At 36.2% G+C, this 27,333-nt stretch overlaps 2 protein-coding genes across 3 annotated transcripts in view; one reads left to right on the top strand and one right to left on the bottom strand.

Annotated features, from left to right (window-relative positions):
• Positions 1-822: 822 nt before the first annotated feature.
• On the bottom strand, positions 823-6,988 carry LOC139115599 (metallophosphoesterase MPPED2-like). 2 transcript variants are annotated; one of them, XM_070677857.1, is made up of 7 exons: positions 6,623-6,988; positions 5,974-6,157; positions 4,555-4,701; positions 3,782-3,983; positions 2,381-2,496; positions 1,689-1,799; positions 823-1,423 (listed from the first exon to the last, which is right to left on the bottom strand). In XM_070677857.1, the coding sequence occupies exons 2-7, from the start codon at positions 6,125-6,127 to the stop codon at positions 1,311-1,313; spliced, it is 843 nt and encodes a 280-aa protein (XP_070533958.1). In that variant the 5' UTR covers positions 6,128-6,157; positions 6,623-6,988; the 3' UTR covers positions 823-1,310. The 2 variants fall into 2 exon arrangements, with proteins under 2 accessions (XP_070533958.1, XP_070533949.1); XM_070677848.1 differs by having other exon boundaries at positions 6,713-6,983.
• A 4,360-nt stretch (positions 6,989-11,348) lies between these two features.
• LOC139115504 (uncharacterized) overlaps positions 11,349-27,333 on the top strand; it is a 23,781-nt gene continuing 7,796 nt past the window's right edge. The window contains exons 1-2 of the mRNA XM_070677644.1: positions 11,349-11,918; positions 20,343-20,434. Coding sequence (XP_070533745.1) covers positions 11,585-11,918; positions 20,343-20,434 — 426 coding nt within the window. The 5' untranslated portion in view covers positions 11,349-11,584. The remainder of the gene's footprint in view (positions 11,919-20,342; positions 20,435-27,333) is intronic.

Below are 27,333 nucleotides of genomic sequence, written 5' to 3'. Positions count from 1 at the left end.
TCTCAATTTTTTCCTGATCAACCATTTGTGGGAACCCATATGAAAGCCGTTGGAAAAGAAAAATGTCACTCTGTCTTAGTCTTTTGAAAATGGAAAATTTCATTTTCCCCACTGAGTTAATACTGGTAAGGCAGCTATTTTCAAATTCAAATTTCAAAATTGTAGGGTAATGTGTTTCTCTAGTACCACACTTGCACGGTGATTCCTGATTTTTATTCTTGGCCTGGTAAGGGAATGAATGGTTGAAAGTTTCAATAAGAAAAATTTGAACAAAAGTTTAGCTCTGTCATCTTCAAGGCACATACTACCTTAGACCTTTATTACATGCCTTGATGTGAGTGCAAATGAGTGCATTGATTTGAATAGGAACATCCGGGATGTAAGCGGGCCGGTGAACAATGTACTGACTGGTTTCCATTGTTACCAAGGCCAGTGAAGCCTTTCAATGTTTTCGACGTCAAGGTAGACGCTTAACGCTAGATGTAAAATATCCATGCGCGCACTGCTATTTTGACTTTCGTTAAAATCTGTTTGATGCTGGTCGATAATAGTAAAATTGTTTGAAAATGCCCTGCTTGTAACTAAATGTCATATAGCATTAACTGTGAAGAGGCATGTAATAAAAATATTATTGCCTGAATACATGGGTTTATGTGCCCTCGCAGCAGGAGACAATTTGCCCTCCTGGCGTCGGGCAAATTGTCACCTGCTCTCGGGCACCTAAACCCATGTATTCAGGCAATAATATATAACCCTAACCATACATAATCATTTCTCCAAGTCACTACATTCTGTGAAACACATCACCACATATGACCACTTTATCAGCTGTGATATTTTATTGTAAATACCAAGACTTGTCTTTGTCTCGTGTCTTACGCAGCACAAGTGACACTCATGTTGATATGACAAAAGAAACAGGCCATGGGTGATAGTCTCTACAGTACGTATTCATCCTGTCACAGTACATATTTGCTATTAATAGCTAAAATTGCATAATACATTTCACTTAAAATGACTAATGTGTGCAGTTTTACATTAAGTTAAAGTAACCGATATATACAAAAGACATTTCTGTAAAGGACTTAAAAAGGTAGATTATTAAATATTATGTAAATGACCAGAGTATAGGAAATGCCATGTCTTTACAGATTGTTTCCTTTAAAACTTTCCATCCATGCAACCTTACACAAATCTTCATATATGTACAGTATTGTGCTTTTGGTTTGTACCCCTGTCCTTGCAGGATACACTTCCGATTATTGCAATATTGTGGAGCAGATAATCTTGATGTCAAAGTTGCGATGAGTTCAGGATGGATTTGGTAAATCAAATATGACTGGTTTGTTGATGGGTCTGTATCTGAGGGTGCATGTTGAGGCGTTGATATAAGTTGTGTAGCCATCTGATGTCACTCCGTAACCTGTCCGACAAAATATATGGAAAATAGGTAAAGATACGATATACACTATATGGCAAATTTATGACAGTTGGTTTGAAAGTAGTGGAGAAAAAATTGCATAACTTTAAACATATTTTGGTATAAATTTCTTGTATCAGGCAAAACTTTAACCTGTCAGAAACTGATGAGGGACAAACTTTTGCAGATTTCTAATTAAAATGAGAAATGAAAATTATCAAGTTGTTATTCTGGCAGTCAAAAACTTTTGAAATGAGTACATTCATACCTTCATGTATGTGTCCAAAGATATGATATTTTGGTTTCACTCGTTTCTGAATTGTATTCAGTAATTCCATACAGCCAGCTCTCTGCTCTGACATGGTTTTATCTCCATGACCTTAAAAAAATTATATTGAGCACAGAATGTCAATAATCTACTAACTTCTAAAAGTGTATATACCGGTAATATACATATTATGTATTTATGAGAATATATACAAGAACCATATGGACATGTAGTTCTTATTTAATTTATATAAAACTTTATCTGTGAGTCAGTTATCGCTACATGACTACCTGTCCTTTTGTTGTACATTGGTACAAATTTTACATCTCCTGGGGACATAATAAACTATAAACTTATTTACCCAAACATATGAAACTGTAATATTAGATGTATCAAAAGTTACTGCAATTGGTGCTGAAACTATAGGTTCATCCCAATGTCTGACCTAGCTTGGCTTGATGCATGGCTGCCAAATGATCGACAGTAGAGTATCTATTGCTCTTATCGTTTCATACTAATGTCAGTAAGGTTCATAAAACAAACAGAGCTTTTGACAAATACCAAACTTTAATAAAATATACACTTTGAAGCATTGCATGACGAACATGCAGCAGACACTTTTAAAATATTTGCATTTGTACAAGATTGAACACACACATACACACACACACACACACACACACATCACTCACCTAGGGGAGGTCCGTGAGTAATTAAGATATCAATGCCTTCAGGAATTTTGTTCCATACGTCCAGCATTGGTTGACCCCTTGGAAGGTTAAAACTCCAGTCAAAAAATTCTGGTTGCCTTGGTAGGAAAAATGTGAGAAAATGGCAAACAATTTATCTAAACATCAAACTTCCTGTTGGAATATGCATTACTGAGAATCAATACTGCTATAAGTGTCTTTGTTACAGAACAAAAGTAATACATAAATGATATTTCCTGCTGGTGACAGAAGTTTGGGCAAACCTTAAAAGCATTTGCGAACATTTTTTATAGTTGCAGGTGGTGGTTGGAGCTCTTGGCACATGAATTCCGAGTTTCATCAAAACAGTGACACTAGCAAAGTCATACATACAGAGCATGTACACATCAATGGGGAAAAAAATTATATAGTATTATACTTGAAGTGTGTTATGTTTTCTTTGTGAAAAAAACACACAAAGTATGGATGCAGATCTCTTTAGAGCTTAAAGTCTTGTTCTCACTGTGAATTTTTTGGGCGTTGCAGGATCTGTGTAGAAGCTTTGCAAATACAGGGGATTAGCCCGAGAATACTGTGAGCGTCCACACACGTAAGTTTAAGAGACCACACACTGGTTTCGAAACGTAGCGTCAAAGGATCACACTGTCATTCGACAGCCAGATTACGGCTACTTCTCGCCATGGTTTATATTCACACCAATAGCCAAACGACAATGTGTGGAGCCGCTTTCCCTTTATTACATGAATGAACTCACAGCGGCAACTGAAAAAAGTTGTAGGACACATCCAAAATGTGCCCAAAAGTCGCCGCGTGGGGGCGTTTTTCGCTGTTGTTAATTTTCAATGCGTTCAAACGGACTCAAGCGCCGAATTTAAGTCCGAGCTCGGACTCAGGTCCACCCTTCGACTCCGTCCTAAATTAACAGTTGCCCAGGGGTGTTGGGAACTGTTCTCATTTACTTTTCTGAGTCGGACTTGGATTAGGGGCAGTGCTGGGCCACCGAAAACGTTGCAGTGAGAACGCCACTAAAGATGGTCATTGCATTTGCTTGCTTGATAATCAGATGTGTTAAATTTGTTTCAACATGATTTTGCTAAACTGGACAAAAACTTGTCAGGTAAAGAGTACATGTAGGTGTGTCTTACATAGTATACATTGTTTGCATTTCAGAAATTCAACTGAAGTCGCATCTTCACACTTGAAGTCATTCATGACCTCTTCAAAAGCACTTGGCCAATTCCCACTTTAATAACAGAGTTGTTAAATGGCCACCTCCATACAGTGGTCCATTTTTCTTAGTCCCTTGTGTGACCACTATACATACATGTAGGTTTTCACCGTACAATAGTGAGAATTTGGTTTGACAGTTTATTCAAGACTTACCATGGTGAACCATAGATTCTGAATCCAAGAACATTGGTTTCTGAATCTTCCAAGTAAGTGCAGTTGGTAAGTTTCAAATACATGTCTTTCAGTTCACTTTCATCATATCTCTGCATGCACTGCCAAGATTTGATTGTAACGGGGTCAAAGGACAATTCATGATTACCAGCAATGACGATCTTGTGTTTGTATGGTAGTGTGCCTGGGAACACAAATGTCATAAATAACAGAAAAGTTCAGGTGAGTTTTTCATTTTGTTTGCGAAAATCTCTGGATCTCCACCTTTGATAAAGTGCCATGACAACTGACTTTGATTTCCGTGGAATAGAAAGAAAGACAAGCGGATACCTACATGAGTTTATTCAAATGCATTCTCTGGAATTGTGTAAAAATATATCAGACCAAGTAAGGTTATGACTAGGCTGCATTGGAGGGGGGTTGAGGCAAAGTTAGTTTTGGATGGTGTCAGACTAAGTCAGTTTTGGTTGTAGTTGGTTTACAAGGAATTTATACCGATTTTTTGCATACCAACAGTCACAATTTTCAATCCTAATTACACACAATGTCTGTGGCATGAACTCAAGAAAGTGATAAAATTATTACAAGTTTGCTAATTGACCTTTGACATTAAAATATGTCGAGTAAACACTACTAAAAAGACAATGTGACTTCAAAGTTTGGAGAAGACATTGCAACAGTGAAATGAAAACACTCAAAACTAGATTGTAGCCACAATCCCTTTACATGCATTGAAGGGAACTTCAGCAACTGACCTAGCCAATCGTTAAATTTCACAACTTCTTGAGGCAACCCCTCTTGAGTGAAATCTCCAGCGTGTATTAGAACATCTCCATCTGGTAGAGGATCCATTTTATGGGTCTGTGAATGTGTGTCTGACACACAGACAAATCTTGTATGACCTAATGGTGTAAACAAAACAGAGCAGTGATGCATGCTACTGTAAGAACATGAGCAAAAAGGAAACAAACAAACAAACAAACATATGCGTTTATACATCTCTGCAAACAATAAATGCATTATATACATATTAACACATATATAGGCATTCATATAAATACATATTTATAGCATTCATACAGATACCAATATCAGTACACAGGGATGTAGCTAACTTTACTTACCGGTGGCTAAAATAATAGTGAGCGCATTAAATTTGTGATAAATATCCCTGGTATCTTATTAAAGCATTAATTTCCACAATATGTAAATTTTAGCTGACAGCTAATTAATTTTGTTGGCTGCCACTTATTTTCTACATCCTTAGGTACAAACATAGTGTCACACAAACACATATTACATACATTCATACAATATCAGTATACAAAAGACGGACAAAAGTCAGACAATGGATGTCAATTACTGCCAATTGTAACACACAGGTATAGCAAATAAGAGTGAAACCCCTGAAGCAATTTTAAAGTAAGTATACTAGTATTTCTCATCTGTTCTTGGTCTCTTCTCATCTCGTGTATTTCCTCAAAAGAGTATATTATCATCTCACTTTGGCTTGAAGAGAAAAAGTTCTTTCCAAACCAGAACATCCATTCATCTTGAATTTACTGTGTAATGATTTCATGAAAACTTTGAGACAAATGTTTGCTGCATGTTCATGTATAGCCTGAAATAAGTTGCTTAACTTTAAATTCATTCTGATGTTCAACTTTAACCTTTTTTTACAGCCAGCAAGTTAATGAATTCATTAGGGAGACAGAAAATCTCTGCCAATTTGGAAAATTGAAATTTGGAGATCGGAAAAAGGCATGGAGGTACACCAAACGATGAATGTGTACTCCTACCTACTTGTATATTCAGCACACTTTTAATGGTAATTGTCAAGTAATATTCGTAATCGTGTCACGTTTGGAAAAACCAATTGCAAGGAGTACAGGTGCACCACAACTATTGGAAATTTTTCACTGCAAATTTCACTTCTTATGAATGAAGGTGAACGATAGAATAATGAGGCACAAGCCCTTAGCACCATGACGTCAACATAATTAACATTTGCTGGGTTGGATGCAGAAACAACATCATGGAGCTATCCTTGTGAAGCCATGGGGAGACTATAAAAAGAAAGTAATATTTACACTGAAACTAAAAGATAGTGTGTGAATGCACATTTGCCAAAGAAATTCAATGACTGAAATGAAGAACTTTCAAGAGTTACTAACCTTCAGGTTTTGGAGCATCGTGAGAGAGTGGAGTTACTTTATTCACTGTGGATTTCACCTTAAGTTTACTCCATAACTTTGTTGGCTTATCAGTAAGTGGATGAACTGTCACATGGGAATCACTGATGTCAGCCTTCGTTTCTGTATGCGCCATTTTCTCTAGTCTGTTTGGTTGGTTGCCAGTCTATGGAACAAAAGTTCAAATACTCAAAGGCAACAAAATTACATAACGTACTACGGTAGGTAACAAAACCAAGCCACTTTATAGTTATACCTGAACTTCTGAACGGGTCGTTACTCTTGCCCCTAGCTCTGCGTGTACGATGCTGTGTTCCCGGCGTTATACGGCCTTCATTTGGTGGGAGGCCGTCGAAGTTCGAACGCCGGGAACACACAGTATCGTACGCAGGGCTATCTCGCCCAAAAATCGTCATGATCGATATGGCAAGGCGATGCAAATGGCCGCGCCATTTTGTGAAATGCCCGGGTTTCGGATAAAATTGCTACATTGAAAGATTCAATCGAGTTTAAGTCTCGATAGACGACAGAATTTTTCAATCTAACGAAATGGAGAGCACTTGGAAGGTAGCTCGAGTATTTGTGGGTTTGACGGCAAAACCTCGAGCTTAGCACTGTTTACTACACTCACACTTTAGTCACAGGCTTTTGACTCAAAGCAGGCGAACCGCTTCAGTCCACTGGCATACTGCAAATCGCAGAAAATACCACAAAATCTTACCTGTAGCTGTGTGAACAACTAATAGCCCCCGGACTGTTGAAACGTTAGTCCCATACTTCAGTCATATTCTAAAAATAGACAACTGATTCATGGACTTGATTGAATGCCTGCCTGCCGTCCTTCCATCCGGACAAAACTTTCTGCTGTTGCCGTAAAGGGGTACGCTGTTTACGACAGCAGCATCATGTTGTTTGCAAACCTTTCAGTAGTATGCAGAGTGTATACAGATGATTTTTGGGACAGATTGGCGGATATGCGGTTCAAATGATATAAAGAACCACAATGTTATATTTCGAAGACGCGTTATGCGCAGGATATGTCGATACGACGAAAAATAAGGGTGATCACAGTGATTCACACCACTTACGCCCAGTCAGAATTTTACTTTGTTTTCACTATCACCGGCTGCTCGATACACGAGGCCAATCGTCCACAAGTGAAGCACATGCAACTTTCGATATTTTCCAGTATATTTTGTTCTTTTGGTAAAATGCAATTTCTTGTTCTGTAAATCAAGCAAGTCGAGCATGTAGAAATTATGCTTTTAAATGGATACAGTCGTCAGAACTGCACTCAAAGTTCGTATGGGACCCATACGACCAATGTAAACATTGTATCCAAGGTACGATGGTGATTGATGAAAGTTAAAACATGTTGATCATAATGTACATCGTATAATTTAAATGTTGCAGCTATGATGATGAGATGCATCTTATATTGTGCACAAAATACATTGTTTGTAAACAAGAGACTCGCACAGGCGCAGTTCCGACGGCTGTTTGTGTGAGTCATCATGATGATATTATGCGAGCAAATGTTTTCACAAGGCGATGTTACGGAAAAAAAGAAGATATTTTGTGTTTTCAGAGCAAAAATAATTTAACTTATTAGAATTTACCGCTATTGCATTGTCCTTTCATGTAAACATTTGCAAATTACTATGCCACTTTGAAGTATACGCACTATAATTACTGCATATGATGCCAAATTTATTTTACTCTAACTCGATCAATCAATCAATTAGCAAAGTTTATATAGCGTGAAGATCCAAAAACGGCGTTTTGCTCTGCGACGCTCAATTGCTAAAGCACACTGTATGCTCTGAAGAACACGCGTTTTCAGTTTTCTTTTAAACGTTTCCAACTTTGGGGATTCTCTGATGTCGAGTGGTACTGCGACGGTTTCATATGATACGTGCAGCGTACGACGGCCAGGTGATGGTTTTGTATGTTGTACATGTTAAAAATTTTGGCAAGAGCTCCTTTAGGCCCCCTAATACCTCGAAATCACTTTAATCGCGAACTTTCCTGAATAAGCACATACAACTTTTCGAGGGGTTTAGAATTAGGGTTAAGCTTAGTTTTAGTGTTAGCATGCTTAAATATGTTGTATATCCTACCTATGAGAAACAAAAATTGGGGTAAAGTTAACGGCAAAAATCTCTCATGAGCGACTGACGAGATTAGGAAATTATAGTAGAACGAGAAACAATCCGGTCTGAGACTATGCTTCGCCGACGTGTGACCAAGCAGTGTACGAAGGAAAAAGACAGTGGCCTTGTTGCTTGTGAAGATCGCTTGCAGGACTGAGGTCGGCTGAAGTCGCTAGAAAGCTTGAAGACGCCGGAGTTCGTCCTCGGCAAATGTTAAATAATGCGTACGCGCGTTGTAAGGCTGCGTTCACAAATAATAGTGGGGGGAGGCTGGCGGAATCGCGATTGATTTTTTTAGATCCCTCCTCAGTACCCTCAACATTTTTCAAGTCTCCCCAATCATCATATAGGCGTATACTTGCACGCAAAGAAAAAATAAACATGTATTTGGGATTTGTACTCGCAAATATACCACACTATATGTTATTACCACAGAGTTTGTAGAGCCATATTTCTATAAGGCAATTTCTTAAACTGATTCATTTTTAAATGCATCAGTGGTTTTGTTTTTCGTTTTTTTTTTGATTTCTTGATCGAAGCTGACTTGACCACTGAGTCCAACTCTGGCTAGGTCGATGGCACCTGCTGAAGAGCACACAAAATGAACGATCATAAGGGACTGGTCAGTTTCTTCGGCCTGGGGGGGCGGTGGATTATTTTTGCCGACGTATATATATATATATATATATATATATATATATATATATATATATATATATATATATATATATATATATATATATATATATTATCTTTTACATTTTACATATATTTATATTTTAAATAGTCATGCTATGTTTTAATGAAATTGTTGACATGCCAGTTGTAAAATAGGAATTTCAAAGTGTCAATCTTAAAGTTTGAATACAGTACATTTTGAATGAGCTGTATTTTGAATGAGCTGTGAATGTATGCTTAACCAGATGTCCTGAACTGTTGTACAGAAATGGATGTCAATCATTAATATCAAAGAGGAAAAAGCAGTGAATCAAAAACTTTGATGGGTGTTAAGACTTGCCAACCATCCAATTAAATCTCCTGAGGAGCCATAGAGAGCTTTTAAGCCAAATCTGATGTGTACAGTATCTGAGAGGACCTTTTCTTGTAACATTGAAACCATAGAAGCAAAGCTAATAATGACAAAAACTGCCTTTTTAACTGTTATTTTGTTCATAAAAAAGCATCTTTTACAGAAAACCTGTGACAAAAAGGAAAATAATTGCATCATTGAGAAGGAGAGATATCTTGTCATTTTGTATCTCTAAAATAAGTCACTGTATCAAATATATATTGTGAAATATTTGTGCATGTTGCTTTCTCATACTGAATTCTCACAGAGAGAACAGAAAAGTATCAGGAATTTGTCATCCTTTTCATATGAAATGCAGATTTCATAATGGTACACTTTCACTTAGCAAACATGATCAAGATATCTCTGATAAAGTATGGCGGCCGAAGGGCACGCTGAAAAATAAGAAACATCCTGATATCTCTGATATGCCTTGTATATTAAGTCATACACCTGAAGGGCATGCTAAAAAATGTCTGATATATTGAAGTAATGAGCTTGAAGAGCACACTGAAAAATATTGAACATACAGATATCTCTGATGTATGTATGCTTGATATGTTAAAGTTGGGCATGCTGAAAAATTTGACTGATTATTAAAGTTATGCGCCCGAAGGGTGCGCCAAAAAAAGCAACTGAATGATGAAATTTGTGGCTGACACTAGCATTTTAGGCAATGATGAGCCTGTGTCAAAAGTCAAAAACACGCTGACCCCCCTATTGGGCATTTCAAAAACATGGTGACCCCCCTATCACCAAAGTCAAAAACAGGGTGACCCCCCCATGCCACCGGCCCCCCCAGGCTGAAGAAAACTGACCAGTCCTAAGAGAGTTTGCAAATCATGAATTCCTGGCTACGTTTCACCAAATTGTGAAAAACTGATCACAGTGACCTACAAAAAATTATTTTTTATCAAAAGTAGAAGGTATATATATGATTTAGATGCTGCTCAAAATTGACAATACTGGAAGGTTAAAATATTCTATAACATAAATGTTCTAGTCTCTGAAATTTTGGGTGACAGTGACGCTGCGGTAGAAAGGCAGTAGCTGTATTAACTACTTTGATTACTTTGACAATATTTTGTTTAGTTTATACAACTGTGTTCTTGTTCTACTCCCTACAGCATATTGAACTGTCCTGTATTCAGCTTGCCAACACAGCCTGTGTATGTGTGGAGTGCATTTGTATAATTGACAAATGACTCTTCAGTCTGGACGCTAATTCAATTATCACCCAATACATATTTATATATACAGGTTTTGTCGACAAACTGAATATTGTGTGTTCAACAAACTTTAGGGAGACAGCAAGAAATTGTTTTTGATATACTGCATATAAATATTGAAAAAATTACCAACAGCTGCAGCTTCTGCCTCGTTACTAGGCCTACTTGTTTGGGTTTTTTTAATGAAAAATCACTGATTAGATTTTTTTCGAGGTAAATGTCATGAAATGAGACAAAATGATTCTTGAAACCTTGGAATTGCAAAAAGTAAGCTTAACCAGGTCCCCTTCCCCATTATGTAGCAGTGCAAAAAATTCTAAGTCTCCGCCTCCAGAATTTTCGAATCACCCCGAATTACTCCTCCCCCCCCCCCAAGTCCCCTCTTTTTTGTGAACGCAGCCTAACTTGTACTAAGCTTTAACAATTTTAGTAGACAATTTATTGCTGGATCACAGACTCAGAGTCGAGAAAAACTTGTCTGTGGCTAAATCAAACTTGAGGCGCCATTTTCCGTATAAGGTAATTGACTTCCCATAAAAGGCAATTATTATGCAAATAAGGTGCTGACCCTTTACATGCGTGTGTCACCTGTGGTTGCTAGATTTGTTACAAGTACGCGCGCTGCTTGTATCCAGGCAGTGAAACCATTGTTATCACAAATCGAGGGGAAGAGGGTCTAAGGCGTTTTATATCTGAGATGTACTTTTCGCCAAGTTTTGGACATGCAGGCGATGAAAATTATATAACAAAGAATATAAGAAATATTTATTTCTTCCTATGTTGTTTGAAGGATTGTTAATCACCCTTAAATGCCAACAATTTTGGCGTGAAGTCCCTGCCTATACCGGCCATTCACTGTTTAACTAATGGAATAGTCCATGTCCTGTCAAAGGGCACTTACCTCAACTTCAAATCACATCTACAGTGAGACAATCCTAGGAGTTTATAATAATGTTTACAACAGTTTATTGCAAATTGTAGACAAATATAAACAGTATTATTGGTGGCTTCTTCAGCAACCAATTCGTCGTTAACCACTGGAGAGGTTGAATACCCGGCTTTGGATTTCTGAAAGTCGCTGAAGTGCCGCCGATCTCCGTGCACCTGTTGCAAAGCTGGGACCGTAAACCGAAACGGTAAACATGGCGACCGGACTTGTGACACCCCGGGCCACTTCGGCAATGTCGATGGCAAGCCGGCGGAACAATTTGCCGGTAATCGAGCACCCTATGTCACGTATGGGCGACAAGAATTCCCTGAAAATCCGCGGAACGTCGCGTGGTTCGGCAAACTCGGCGCTTGGATTAGGACCACGTATGCACACATTTGTGTCCGTGGACGCTGACCAAAATGGCAACGTGGAACTGGGGCTCGATCGGTCGAACTTGCCTCCTCTACGAAAGGGAAGCCCCGGCGTCGATAACAACGCCGAAGATACAAGGTTTAGGCATTCCAGGCTCCTGACGTGGCCACCAGGTAGGTTTGCACTTTCGAAGATGTTAATACAATCGCTGTGGAAGGTCAGAATAATTCGCTTTCCCCAACCGGCCCCTCGCATTCCGAAAATGGCATGTCAACTTTCAGTACACATTTGAGCGGAATAGAACTATATCACCGTCCCTGGCTACTGTTCATTTTAAAGTTAAACTCCAATGTTTACAGTCAATTAGCACCTATTCAGTTCTCGCAAACCTTTGAATAATATTTGCAATATATCATTTGCACGTTCGTTAACGGCATGACAACATTGGAATGCCCCGACATAAAGTTTATCAACGTTCACCGCAATAGATAATACGCAGACAGATAGTTAACAAAAATAGCGCCCAAACATTGCCTTAAATCATCACCACATCGTGGCCGACGCATTTGTATGTTTTGGTTATTTATGTACGGCCGATGTAGCAAAGCCTATAGAAGACTCCAAACTTTCTTCTGTATACATTTCATCATTCAATTCTTTTCCTGTGGATCCCCAATCATCTTTCTGAATCCTCCATCCGCTGTGCTCTCTCTCTCTCTCTCTCTCTCTCTCTCTCTCTCTCTCTCTCTCTCTCTCTACTGTATCCTCACATACCAACTACCTTTACCTACCTACCCATATACATGCACACATACATACATAAATACATACATGTATACATATATACATGGAATATATGCAGACTCACCGTCATGATACCAATATTAAAAGAAAAGTACTAAAAATGATCATTAAATGTATTTCATCAGACATGAAAGAGGATAATTACTAAATGGCAATCTCTTAAATTGCTTTAGGGAGAGTAATTAAGTCACTGGACGAACTAATGTGGTTTCAAGTGAATACATCCCGGATGGCCTTGAAAATTGTTAAGTTGCTGTGCAACTGAGATCAAGGTTACAAAGGCATGCAGAGTTTAGTGACCGATTTTCAAGTCTATTACTGAAGTCAAATAGACTACCAGTTAGTTCATACTTCTGTAGTGTCGCTATAGTGAGATCAACGACAAGTATTTTTGGTTCTTCAGTGTAATGTTTGTTTCAAAACAAACGGATTAGCTCAAGGAGTTAAACTTGTACATTCAGCATCGTTAGGGTTGTTGCTGACTTGTTACATTTCTTGGTAGCCATATAAAAGCTGACATCAGGTTATTTAAAATATTTACCACCTGTAAATTGTTGGCTAAAACTAATTGGATGGAATCAAGAGCTTCAACAAAATCCTCCAAGTATGAGAAAAATGAAACAAAATTAAAGTCTAAAGTTTTCAGTTTCTAATTGTATAGTGCCTGATTTTCCATTGGCCTTGTCAACACTGAAATTTTGCTTCGTTGGACTCCATAAATTTGCCAGATATGCTGTGCATATCAGTTTTAAATTTTACAGGAACTTTACAGAACAACTTAAAATATTGTTTATCAATCACAATCATTCTATGAACTTTTTATGTGAATGTTTCCCTTCAAGTTGCAGTGCACTGCAGTAGCATATAATCAATTTTTAAAACTTTTAAAAATATTTCCTTTATATTTTTGTGCAATTTTCAGCTGGCGAGACAAGTTTCTTAACCCTAGTGCAGCATACAAAGACTGTGAAACTGTGGCTGCAAGGTCATGTGGGAAACATACAATCAACACTGAAGTATGCCAATGAAAATAATAATGTATTTCTATTCTGTCAAAAACACATGCACAATACAGGCATTCCCTCTGAAGATAACCCTTTACTAAAGATAGATATTTCTTATAATATTTTCCTTTTCAGCAAATATAATGCTTTAGTTATCCGTAGCATTCTGATTATACCCATAAAAGTTACTCAATTTCTGTTTCTAGCATCAAGTTTTTCCCATTTTCGAGAGGAACACCATAATATAGGAACAGTTTTAAAAGTTCACATGAAAATTAACTCATAGATCATGATCAACTATAACTATTAGTTGTATTTGAAGTGTGGTTTAGATGTGATCGCACACACTGCAGATCCTTACTATTCATAAAGTTCTGCTTGACAAAGAAATGAACAAAAATCATGTTGCCATGGTTACCAGGTTTTAATTAACTCTTGAATCAGCAGATTATTCATCAGATTGCATTTATCAAGTGATATTCAGTAATTGAAAAAATTGTATATCTATGTAATATATCTGTGTAATATCTATGTACATGTAGCTTTGACCTTGGCTGATAGTCCATTGATTGCACAGAATAATTAATAGTCTGCATGCTTCTTGAGTTGTGTTGATTTTGAATTTGGCAAATCATGTATCTCTGCAGTATTTAAATATTTGTAAACTGATCCTGCATTGTTTTCAGAACAAGCAGTTGTACAATAGTGAAATTCAATGCTGTGAAAATTAAAGAAGAATTGGGGGGGGGGGGCTGTCGTTGGAACTTTACCTTTGCGACTTTCGTGTTTACAAACCATGTATTTCATAGACAATAACTTGCCCAACGTACTTTGGATACAATTGTAATTTACATAGGTCACACAAGTCCCATATGGCATTTGATCACAGTTCAAATGACACCTTCTCTTCAAGTGTAAGCTTCAAGTACATGTCCTTATCATCACAGCGACTTTGCTGACTGTAGACAAGGGTATGTAATATATATGACAGATGCAAAGCTTACATAAAAGGTACCATCGTGGATGGCTTAATTTGGAAAAGAAATTAATATTTATTTTTCCTTGTTTGCCAATCCTCACGACGTTTAAATTGGTGGAAAGATAAATTGTTCCCTGTAACTACATATGTAATGCACCTGTTGTGATTTAAATCTGTTCGATATTTTATGCAATGAAACCCAATACAATTGTGCCATTCCCACCCCCACCCCCATTTCTGTGGATACATACTGGTATAGGCCCATCCATACATACAGTAGGAATGTACTAATAATATCTTATGGTAAAAGGGTGCAGATCTTACATACATAATCCACATGTTCATGGTTCCAGCAAGACTAAGAAAATACCTATTATTGATGTGTTTTGGAATATCAAAAGTGTAGAAAAATTATTTCCTATTTGTACAACTTGACATGAAAAATCAGAGGATGCTTTTCGTACAGTTTATAGAGATTTGTCCCAGCTACTGTGGAAACCCTTGATAAAATGTCTGGTTAAAATGTTTTCATTAGATACAGTGTATTTCAGACTACTGGTACATGCGTACCACTGAACTGCATGCAAAAAACTATTTAGTTGAGCAAAATATTTTCCTAATATAAAATATTTTTTCTACTATGAGAAAAATTATAGGACAGCAAAAAACAGAAAGGTGTTTAGAAATTGAAATTTTTTCTAGTGCTTCAACAGGCAAATTATTATGTTTAGTTGTTGTGAACAATCCTTTTTTGTCATATATTTATTTTAGTATCACTTCTAAAGGAAACTCAGTGGGCCACTTTTCAAAACATTTGAAATTTGCAAAAGTCAAACAGTGAGCCGAGTCACTGAAAGTGTTTGAAAATATTTTTCCATTAACTCTGACACTGGTATGAAAAAAATCATAGCAACTTGCGTGACCAACGCCTTTGTAGTAAAGTTTAGAATCAAACAGGGCACCTTCACACTGTCAAGTGTAAATAATAGCCATTAATAGTCCATATATGCCTTTCATCAGGGGTAGTCTTACAGACCTCAAACACACAGGTAAACACACCCTTCAGTTCTCTTTCATAGTAAATCTACTTCGGCCATTGTTCCGTTGTATGGCCGTCAACACACATAGCAACAATAGAGGGATTGCTCACTGCTTTACCAACGACTAGTCCTAAGTATATTGAGTATCCTTTGTCAGAGTTGGTTCCACACAAATACCCAGGACTACAATGAATAGCGCACTGTATAGTGACTGTGCTGTAATGATTGAAGTTCCATATAACAACAGGCCACACATACTTCAGAATTTTATGACAAATTAAGGTGATCCAGTTCCGGTATTGGAAGTAAAATAGAAGAGGTCACCTTAGTCATATGTACCGGTACAAGATTGTAAACTACATGTAGTTTATGTGGCAGAGCAGGGGTCATATAAGTTATCAATCAGAAACAAAAATTCTTTCCCCATGAAAACTTGAAATGTAAAGTGTTGTAATTTTCTTATTACATCACTTACAATGTACAATGTAGACTAGCTCTAAGTCTGTCAGCATATAAACATCAAAACAGAGTAAACTGAAGGTACAATGTATAAACTTTGGCAGATTTCATGGTATGCTGTTGTGTAGATTGTGGCATGAACACGATGGCCCACTGCTGCCGAGAAAAGCAAGCAACTACATGTATGGCCAGTCTATGGTATTCCAGGTACAATGATGTACATGCATAGCAAAATATTGATTTTGTAGTGAATTTAAGGAAACTTGTAAATTAATACACCTAAAGTTTTGCAGGGAATTCAACTACTGACAGATTAGGTACAGCTTTTAGAAGACAAACTTATTGCAAGGTGATGGTATATTGTCATGCATGTTTATGCAACTAAAATGATCATAATTAATAAATTATTTTGAGTCTGGCCGTACATGCTGCATGTATCTGCATGGGTCTTCCAGCATAATCCTCAATTGCAACCTATATTTGGCCTCTAACTAACAAACTAGTTTAACACAAAGTGTATCCCATAATGCATCAGAAGACTCCAGTATCAATGGAAAACCAGTGTTATTAAGAAAACTTCCACCATCATGTAGGTGCAGTGTTAAATGATTTAGGGACCCTGGTAACATTTTTTGCTGTACTCTTGTCTGATTGCACTGATATACACCATGGGGAACCCCGAGGATAATATGACTTGGGACCCTGGTAACGTAACGTTACGTTTTATGTGCTTGTCGCCCTTCATTTTTAACAGAAACACTGAGTACAACGATGGACCCTAAGGTCTATGGCACAACACACTATCAAATCTCTCGATTTTGCTTCTTCAAAGAAAGTTTTTCAAGACTGTACATGTAGCTTTCCCAAATTTCCCAAATAATTTATATGTCTTTTTGATATTTAAAAGTGAAATATACAGGCATTGCATTTTTTCAAATATTTTCAATGGAGGATGTTACAGGTATAAAATGCCAGGTCTAATTCAGGGTAATATAAGTTGTATATTCTCTCTCAATATACAATGCATTCATGGTAGTAGCCTTTCAAAATTATAGCACTTGTAATTTACAATTTTTGCAATCTCAGTGTGTTGTTGAAATACACTCCCTGGTCTCACTGACACTGTACCTCCACTGCTGAAGAATTCACAGTAAACAATAAAAGACACAGATACAGCTTAACACTGTCACACCTCAATTGTCCACAAATTGCATTACAAACAAAACCAATCATGACTTGAACCTAGGTAAACAAATCGTATCTTTTACGGTGTGCATGTTTGGCTTGCGGTGTTGACTCAGCTAAATTGCCCATCAAGCTTGTGAAATGCATTACAAGCCTAATAGAGTGTGGTTGTTTTAGACTTTCTGAAATTTGTTTGTTGATGTCAGGAAAAGCTCCTTTCATTGTTGCCATGGCTACAGAGACTATGTTTGATCTAAAACCAATTAGTTGTAGCAATAAATATTTTGGATTGCAGGTAATTCCCATTGGCAGTACTGGATATTGTCTGAGAAAGACATAGAGATGTGTATAGAATATTGACAAGTACGTAAATAGTTGCAGAGTATCATGAGATGTCACAGTCAACTGAACAGTTCCCGCATCTCCAACAAGCCCTTCGTGTACATGTCTACCCATACCTGGACATAAACATAAAGTTAAATGCAGCAAAAATTCATATCCACAAGTTTTGCATATGTTGGCTACCCATACTGGCCAGTAAACTGCCTGCTTTCTACAGGAATGTGCTATAACAATACTTGTAGGCATGCCAATACAGTATGTGTGTGCATTGCAAGTAATGATGCAATGATACATGCACAGTGTGTGCAAGTCTTAAATTGTCAGTAAAAATTCTATAAATTGTAAGCTTCTAGCATTGCATTGCTTCAGCCTTCAGCATTCACTATAGACTAAAATGAACTTGCCAAATACCATGGACGTTTCATTCTCAATGCAATCTCCCATTGTGTAAAACACAATTATTCTCAGCATGGATCTTGAAATGCCTGACAACCAGTGGCGTAGTTTGTTGTGTTTATAGATTTTAATCTTCAGTTTGTGGGTTGGCGGACATTTTGTGGTTTAATAAATACTTGGCATATGTACATACATGTATGTGTTGCTAATTTGGCAACAGGTAGTGTGTGTTTCACATGTGCAGGTTTGCAAAAACAACAAAGTCAAACATTTGTCCACACTACAGCCTTCTAGGGTTTGTACCTGACGATTAAAGTCCTTTCCTTTTCACCATTGCAGCATAATATTGCTTCCAAGTTCCATGTTTTAACAGACCAAAGATTCAAATCAAAGTATTTTTAGTTCCTTGCAAATAATTATTTCTGAAAATTTAATTTGTAATGCTCAACATATGACATTTCTTACATAACTACTGCAATGACTGTAGAAATCTGTGTTGAACTTGTAAACTGAAATGGAATAGCCCAGTATACATTGAATTTGATGAAAAGAAATACACAATTGTTGTGGGTATTAAGCAAAAAGTCTTGTTTTCATATATTATATAAAGATATTCCAGTATTATCTTGGCAAAATATATGTAAAGTTTTAACTGTTCTCATATTTTTATGGGATGTATGCTACCTGTGTACATTAAAAAAATTAAAGTAGACATTGATATATGAAACAGTTAGTGTGTATACCAGTATTATATTGCCTGAATCAGCTTTAGAAAACTTTATGGTGATAAATATACATACTATGAGAATCTAGTATTGGCTTCTTATTGTAAAAGGAAATATAACACTTGAATTAATTCTTAATGTCCAGCAATCATGATCTGTTTTACATGTTTAGTTTGATCATCAATAGTTAAACAGAAAATTTGAAAATGTACAGTCAGCAATTTCAGTTTAAATGCAGAATAAATGGATAGTATTCTATGGGTATCCTTGTACCAGAAAGAGCAATTTAAGTTTCTGAGACCCAAAGGTCCATAAATCATTAATCTTGGCACTTGATGGATATTAATAATTCACCCAAACACAAATGTACTGGTAATTAATGACTGTTGTCAAGGAAACCAAGACTCAGAATGGCAATTTAAATGAATAATTAAAACATTATTGCCAGTATTCAGCGGTGTTACAATTCCTGCTTTGAAACCCATTGGTTTCGATCAGTGACGAGATTAAAATAAGTTTTCAATTTGTGACATCCATACAATACAATTGCTCTGTTGTGCAGTCTAATTAGGAAATGTGTGAATAATGTAATTGGTTCTTCTGATATCAATGCAATGAAAATTCAATGAGTGACCCTTTGGCTTTCGATACACTGATGTTGATCATGAAATATATATCAGAATTAAAATACCCTGAGCTACATGTAGGTTTTACATTCCCATTACTTCACTTTCCACATTCCATTTCTTATGATACATATAGACCAAATCTATAAACTGTATGATACAGAGACAGAGGTATATGTGGTATCTAATGCAGTACTGTGAGGCACCTGCATGCCTCACATGTACATGTCATGGTCATGGTGATATATTCATATTGAGGACATTGAGATTTCTTTATGGCAATGTCTTGTATGCTTGTACAAATTCAAATACAAGAAAAAAAACTCCATCAATACACATATACAAAATGTATCAATACAGGTACCTTATTAGGGAGAGTATTACTTTAATTTTTGGTGATTTTTTTCATTATTTTTATTTTGTATGTCATTTGTACTGTACTCCATTGAAGTACGTTGAAACACACACTATTCAGCTTGTCAACATGTCTTCTACTAGATGTGTAAACTGCACTGTAGTGTTATTGTTGACATTTGAACTTTAGTCCAGACCAGAATTCATATTTGATTATAACAATGCAGTTTACACATGTACAGGCTGAGTTGACAAGCTGAATATTGGATATCTCAACATGCTTTGGGGAGTAGAACAAGACATTATGGTTGACATTAAAAACAAAAATTGTGAAAAAATCATCAAAAGTTGGCATTACTGGCCTTTATTTAATGTATAACATACATGTACTTTTGCTGACATTTTTATCTTGATATATGTACTCATTCCATGTACATTTCACTATTCTTGTCCCAAAAATACGTTGAAATACAAGATATTCGCCATGCAAAGACAATGCATCATTTACAATATACATGAAATCAAAACACACATTGGTTATCAATAAAATTGGCTTGTATCATTTCTGTTGTATACCCTGTCTCTTCTCAGGACAAATAAAATTGTTTTCCTGTGTAAATAAAATTAGTTCTCAAATAAAATTTTTGGTCCTGCTGTAATAACATTTGATCTGTCTATTTCAGTTCATTTACAGAAACCAGGAGACAAACGGGCCAAAACAGCCGGTGGCAATGATTTAGACATTATTGCAAGGAATAAATATGGACCTGATGAGGTAAGAAACAACAAACAAACACTGGGAAAGCAAAAGTATGTAAAAGCACATGTACGCAGTGATGGTATACACACATATTCAAGTACATAGAATCTCCATGCTGCTGTTATATATATGATCTACAAACAGCTGGTATATACATAGTATGTTTACTTGAGTTCCTTCAGCTATTCTGAAGTTGTCTGATGAGGCCTAACATTGCCAATTATTTTTCCCTGACTGGTAAATTTTCTATGAAATATCAGCAGTCTGGACAACAGCTCCTTGATTTATTCAGTTTTCAAGCTAGGCTGGAAGTGTGCATACAGTGGCAATTCGCCTCATGGTATCTTTAATATTTACTATAAGAATCTTGGCATATAATTAGTGTTTTATCATACCAGTATATTGATGGTGCAAATACATCGATCTGAGGCTGATCGGTCCAGAAATGAAAAGAACAGTGGTATATTAGTGATATTATAGCACATTTGGCAAATGAATGAGCTCTCGACAAGAGCAAAGATCCTTTTTGATGTTCTATGCCAGAATTTCAATATACTGTATACCAATAAAGCACACCTACATGTAGCGATGGTATATCACTTGGTTTTGATATATGCACTCGCTATCTCTCTCTTGCATATAGTCGAAATCGTGTTGTATACTGTCGTTGGGTGCACTTTATTGCTTAAATATCAGCGTGTTACAGATGTCCTCTATACTCCCGATCATGTTATGGTGTTCCGCTTAAGAACACAGCCAGAGGAAATATTCCAAAACGATTTACTTGTGTTCTCCAACGTGGGAGAGAAAAAAAACTGACAAAGAACCGGATTGTTGAAACTTGCAATGGGAAGGAAGAGAACCTAATTTCTCAATGTATATGATTTCATCCCTCTGGCTTGGAGCTACAGGGCCGGTACAATTGTACTGGCTTTCTTTTCTTCAAAGCAATTCACAGAGCTACTGTGTTGAGCTAACATAGCACAGAAACATTTAAATTCTCCCTGATACCACCGGGCTATCAAAGGTCAAACACTTAAAGCTATATTCATTGCCTATATGATAATTCTTACCAACCTAAACCAGCACCAGAATCCCTATCACTATGGCAACCACAGTAAACAAAATGCATTGAAGTAGCCGGGTGACCTTTTCATGTGAGGTCACAGCATTTTGTAATAAATGTTTAATGCGTACTGATAGTGTGTCATTACTGCTGTACACAAATAGATAGTAATTTTAATTGGATGTTGTTTATCTGCAAAGAGGGAATGGCAGAAGAAACAAATCAATGACAAATCATTTTGTGGACTTTAACCCTCTGAGTGCCAAAGTCTATTTTTGTCGCCTTTCTAAAAAAACAGCAGTCAATTTTTTTCAGATTTTTGCCAAAATTTTGAGAAAAAAACTAGCCAATGAAATGTGATGTCCAATTTTGTCCAGTTGATAGAAGACAGAATAGTAATTAATTTCACTGCAGACTAACCACAATTAAAATAGTATTTCCTCAGAGGTCACCCAATTCATTCAAGTCGTATATTTCTCACATTCCTAAATTCAAAATATCACTTCTCATGCTTTTGAATTCTTGTAAATAATAAATGATATGGTTTATGCCCATACAATGTGTACATTTTAACCAGTCACTACACAAATTGGTCAGCCAGTCACTTATTTTTGGCCAGCTACATAATATTTCCCCATCAAAAATTTTCCATTTTTGAGGGTAATACACAGCTGATACACCCTCTGTACATTCCTTCCTATCCTTGGCTGGCTGTGATCCAGAATAATTTTCCACCTACTTGAAAGAAGAAATGCAAACATATCAATATTTGCCTAACAGACATCAATAAACCCAATACACAGCCATTATCAGAATGTGACCTATGACCTCTGATACTGCACTGGTACCATACGACTAGTTTTCAACTGGGTTCCAACTCACATCGTACAGCACCCAGTCACCTAGCAGAGAAGCTACTGACAAAACCACTCGGCCAAATCTCAAATCTCAAAAAAGAGTGGTTTAATAACAAAGCTTATAGTTGTTACAATTCCTGACAATTGACATCATACCGTATGTTGACAGTTTGGTGTCAAATAAGCGTAACACTGGTTTAGATATTTTTTTAGGGTAAGATAAAATCTAAGATGATTGACCATAGACAGCTTGTATACATAGAAGCTTCTACTGTCTATGGATTAACAAATTCCCAAGTTACACTGTGCATATACTACTGGTCATACTGGAAAGTAGAGACATACTGGAAAGTGGAGTGGAGTTACTATGTACTTTTCAGTCAATAAGATCACATTAAATGGCTATACTCAAGTGTGTGCCAATGTCTAGACGTATTTTCATCGTTTGTTCACAAGTGTGTGATTGGAATTTTAAAAGCTTACTTGAAAGCAGTTAATGCATTTGCGATGAGTAACAAGGTTAGTAAGAGCAAATCACATTTGTGTCCAGTGTGTATTTTCCAAATAATGAGATTAGCTAAATACTGTTTTTCTGTGTTATTACTGTATATTTGTTCACAGGATTCTAGCTACTTCATATGCAGTCTTTCTCAGAATGGCCCCTAAAACTTCAACTGATTGCGAAATTTTTTGAAAGTGCCTCAAAATTTGTATCTAAAATACATTAATGTGTAAATTTAAGTAACGTATGTGCCTCAAAAGTGAAATATTGTAAATTTAAAACTTTCAACAATGAAATTTTCAACCGTTTCTTACCAAATCAAGAACAAAAATTAGCCTAGGTGGTCACTGTGCAAAATTTGGTACTAGAAGAAACAAATTACCCAATATTTACAGATATTAGTATTTGAAATTCAAAATTACCGCCATCTCTGTGTTAACTCTATGGGGAAAAGTAAAATTTTTATTTTCTTAAAACGGAAATGGTGAAATTTTTTTCTACTCCACATGTTTTAAAATGAGCCCCAACAAGTTGTAGACCACAGAAGTATGGGAAAAATTTGACAGTCCCAATATACCGAATATTTGTCCCAAGGTGCAATCTAACTTAAGTTACAATGTTTCTGTCAATTAAATTGCATACAGTGTTTGAAATAGGTTATATACCAGTAACTAGGCATTCACTATAAAAAAAAACTCCTGTGGGACTTTACTTAAACTTTTCAAAATTGTCCTGTACTGTTTTCCTTTTGAGAAAATCTAATTAATGATATTTGTTCTCTCTCTCTCTGCAATAATTGTTCATATTTGATTAATGGAATTACATACATAGTGTGCATTTATATTTAATAGAACTAAAACTGAACAAACAGTTTCACTTTTAGAACTCAAGTGCAATGCAAGACACATCTCGGTTGTCATGGGAACTACATTGTAGACTGGAGTGGACATGTACATTGCACTAAATGGCAGTGTGTGATGCATTAGTATTTGTGTAATTGAGCAATTTCCTTTGATGTGATCATAGTGAATTGAACAAATAATGTCGGAACACAGAAGTGAAATGGCTGCATTTAACAAACTTCTGTTGGAATATTTCCATTAACGAATTGATTATATTCATGCTATGCATTATTATTATTGATGAATAAATTCAATTCCAGTCCACAGTAGTATTCGGCCATCAATAACAAAATTCAAAATCAGACAATTCAATCTTTATTGTACCAGCATTTAGAGATGACTTTGGGAGTAGATTAAGAAACTGCATTTCATAAACAGAGCTTATACTGGAAATTGTACAGACAGTGTAGAACTAGACCTACATAGCAGTCAGAGTGACTGTTCAGGCATTATAACATACTTCAAACACTGTCACAGTGGTACCGGTAGTTCCAACACATGTACATGTTCTAACATCTTGCACACTGTTTACTTCAGCTGAACGTACAGGTACAGTATTTATTTTCCGCTGTTTATTCAAAGCCTCAGAGTAATTGAACATCCTGGGGTCAAAAGGTAGTGTTTTTTTTTCCTTTGTGGTGTACAGAGCAAAGGGGAATGCATGCAAACTTTTGAAATGCATTAATGTAAACACAGATGCTCTGAGACTACCTTGAGAGCTCTTGACATGTGCTACTTCCTGTCAGTAACCAAGGTAAACGAATGGCCGCTTCCTGATTGGTCTATTAATAGGCAATGGTTGCCATGGTGGGAACAAGAGCAAGTGTCAATTTCAAGAGGCTGTTCCAATTAATGTTTTGCCTCCTTCCTAAACATGGTGAAAACTGAACCAATGGTATATTTTTCTAACTCAAATAGCAGCAATGAAGAAGCCAAACTAATCAATCTAGGGTGTGCACAGCAACTGACGAAATAGAACATTGTTATATTTCTTGCATTTTTCACATTTTATTGATTTAACAAGTACATTCTGTTTTTATTAATCTCATATATGAAAGCATCAGTAGCAATGCGATTACAAGATGGAACAGCAATATAGCCGTAGTACAGAATAATAATTGCAAGGACTAATCTATGTTATTTGATATTGATGAATATTTTCATGAAATAATAATATAGAAATAATATAGAGTTATCTGTAACAAGAAAAGGTCAATGGATTACACATTAAAGTGCTTCTACAATTTTTTTTCTCACGATGTATAAGAGCTTAATGCGTCAATTCTCAAATTACCAGGGAAGAGCAACAAGTATGCGAGCCATAGATCAAGAAGACGATCGCTTGATCAAGCTGACTACCCGCAACCCATGAGTCCCTCTGCATTGTCGTTGTTGCAATGTTTATTTGTCATAGGAAAGCAATTTTGTCTACAGGTCAGGAACAGGGTAATACATGTATTTGACACTATTAGAGTTATGTACCATCATCATTTTGAACACTGAGTGACTTTATGCAAGTATTTATGCTGTTGAGATACTACACTGGTATGCAAGTTTGTACATTAGGAATACCATATGGTGTACCTGATTTGTAATTGCATACTTTGTTCCTCAAGGTACATGTATGTGGTCTAGACTTCAATATGAAATGTTGAACAGATGTAATATGTGACAGATATGAAATCGTATTTGATTGGATACGGATTAGCTCTGAGTAAATACACTTATACTGTATGATGTACATTGATGGGTACACATGTACCTAAGCCCTAATTGTTTGAGTGTGGATTTACTGACAATTGTAATTGTCAGTTCTCAACGTGGTAACCGTTTGCAAGTTTACTGAAATGTGTTAATACCAGTAATTATGACACACCCACCACCATATGCATGCCAGATGGGTATACGCGTGTGTTACCTGTGTTTGCAGACAGGATTTATGTTACTTTCAGTAGTTTCGATAACTGTTTTTTTGCCATAAATAGTATTGAAGAAGATTACAAATTAGGGTTAAACTTCATGGTTTAGGATGAAGGGAAATACATAAACAGCAGAAATTGCTAAATCACTATTTGTTAATCTAGATTTCTTTGCAAAAGAAATTTTTAATGGATTTATAGAATATGTCAAAATGTTGTTTTACACTAATAATGTACTTTAGCTAGTTGCCCAGTGACAGTGTACATGTATATATTACCATTGTTAAACTAAAGGTAGAATTTTTCAAATCAACTTTGATATTGTTAATCGACCGATTGTGTTGTTTATCTGTGGTGTGAGGTACAGTTGCTAATCATGGTTGTATTTTCTAATGAATGTACATTGCGGTAATGTAGCCTAATTCACAACTACACTGATAAATTTATTTGTTCCAGCAAAAAAGCAAAAAAATGAATTGCATTTGACCTCAAGACCTCAAGACTTGTCATGCGAGGGCGCTCATACTTGTAGCACGTGCGTACAACATATACTCTAGCCTACCTATGATTGTAAATAAAGGCTTTAATGTATTGACAAATCTACCTTCGCCACAAAAAATATCAAAGCTACCCAGTTTGGATCCATTTTACTGTGAAACATTGCATTCTAATTACAAATAACGGATCTGATAATGACAGTCAAATATCACAATTGCCATGTGAAGTGTGCATTTTTAATTTTGTTAATTATAAACACTGACTGTTGTTTAATCAATTTCTAAACCAATATAAAAGACATTCATACACCAATATACTGTATTTAATGAGTTCTTCAGGAAATAAATTGCAAGGCTTTGACTGTTGCCATGTTCCATTGGTGTTCCATTGTGCCCTTTCAATTTCCTTGTCGCTGCACAATACTAATGTTCTGCAACTACATTTGCTAGAAGTAAAAGAATTTATCCAGAAATTGGGACTGACTTTGTGTATATAGATATAAAATCCAATAAAAATGGCATAAACGTCAGTAAAATTGGATTAATGAAGTACCACAAATAGCTGAGCAATGTTGCTGTAGTGAGGTTGGAATCACACCTGTTGATCATTATATAATGGTGGCTGCCAAGCTTGTTTGATAAATTGTCATTTCGTCAGAGCAAATATTGAGTTTAACCCGACAGTTGTCCAGTTAAGGTGGCGGTAAAGGCTAGAGCGACATTTATAAACTTCAATAAAACTATTAAAATATAAAAGTAGTCAACATTCTCTGCGGAATAAAAAAACTAGACATTTGGGGTCATAGGCATTGTAGAGTTATAGCCCGTTGAAACTTCTGAAAAACTGACCAAATAAGAGGAAGTTGGGGAGTCCTTAGTGTATTAACTATGCTAGAGGTCCCCTAGCTTTTAAAAAATGTTTGAAAAGGGAAAGTCATTTTTTACTGTTTTTCAGGAAAGTTTGACAAGGCAGTGCTTGCATTCAGAATACGTGACTGCTATTATAAATGCATTTTTAGATTCTTTGAGTGTCAAAGAGGTGTCAAAAGTGGTAGAGAGCTTTCTAATTGGTTTGTTGATTATTGTACCCTATTTACAATAGTATGTCAAAATTGTTGTATCTTCCATAACATGTTCTTCCTATCCCTACACGTATGTATATAAAACTGCA

The sequence above is a fragment of the Ptychodera flava genome, chromosome 2, assembly GCF_041260155.1.
Source record: "Ptychodera flava strain L36383 chromosome 2, AS_Pfla_20210202, whole genome shotgun sequence".
NCBI lineage: Eukaryota > Metazoa > Hemichordata > Enteropneusta > Ptychoderidae > Ptychodera > Ptychodera flava.
This window is presented reverse-complemented; position numbering and strand designations above follow the sequence as displayed.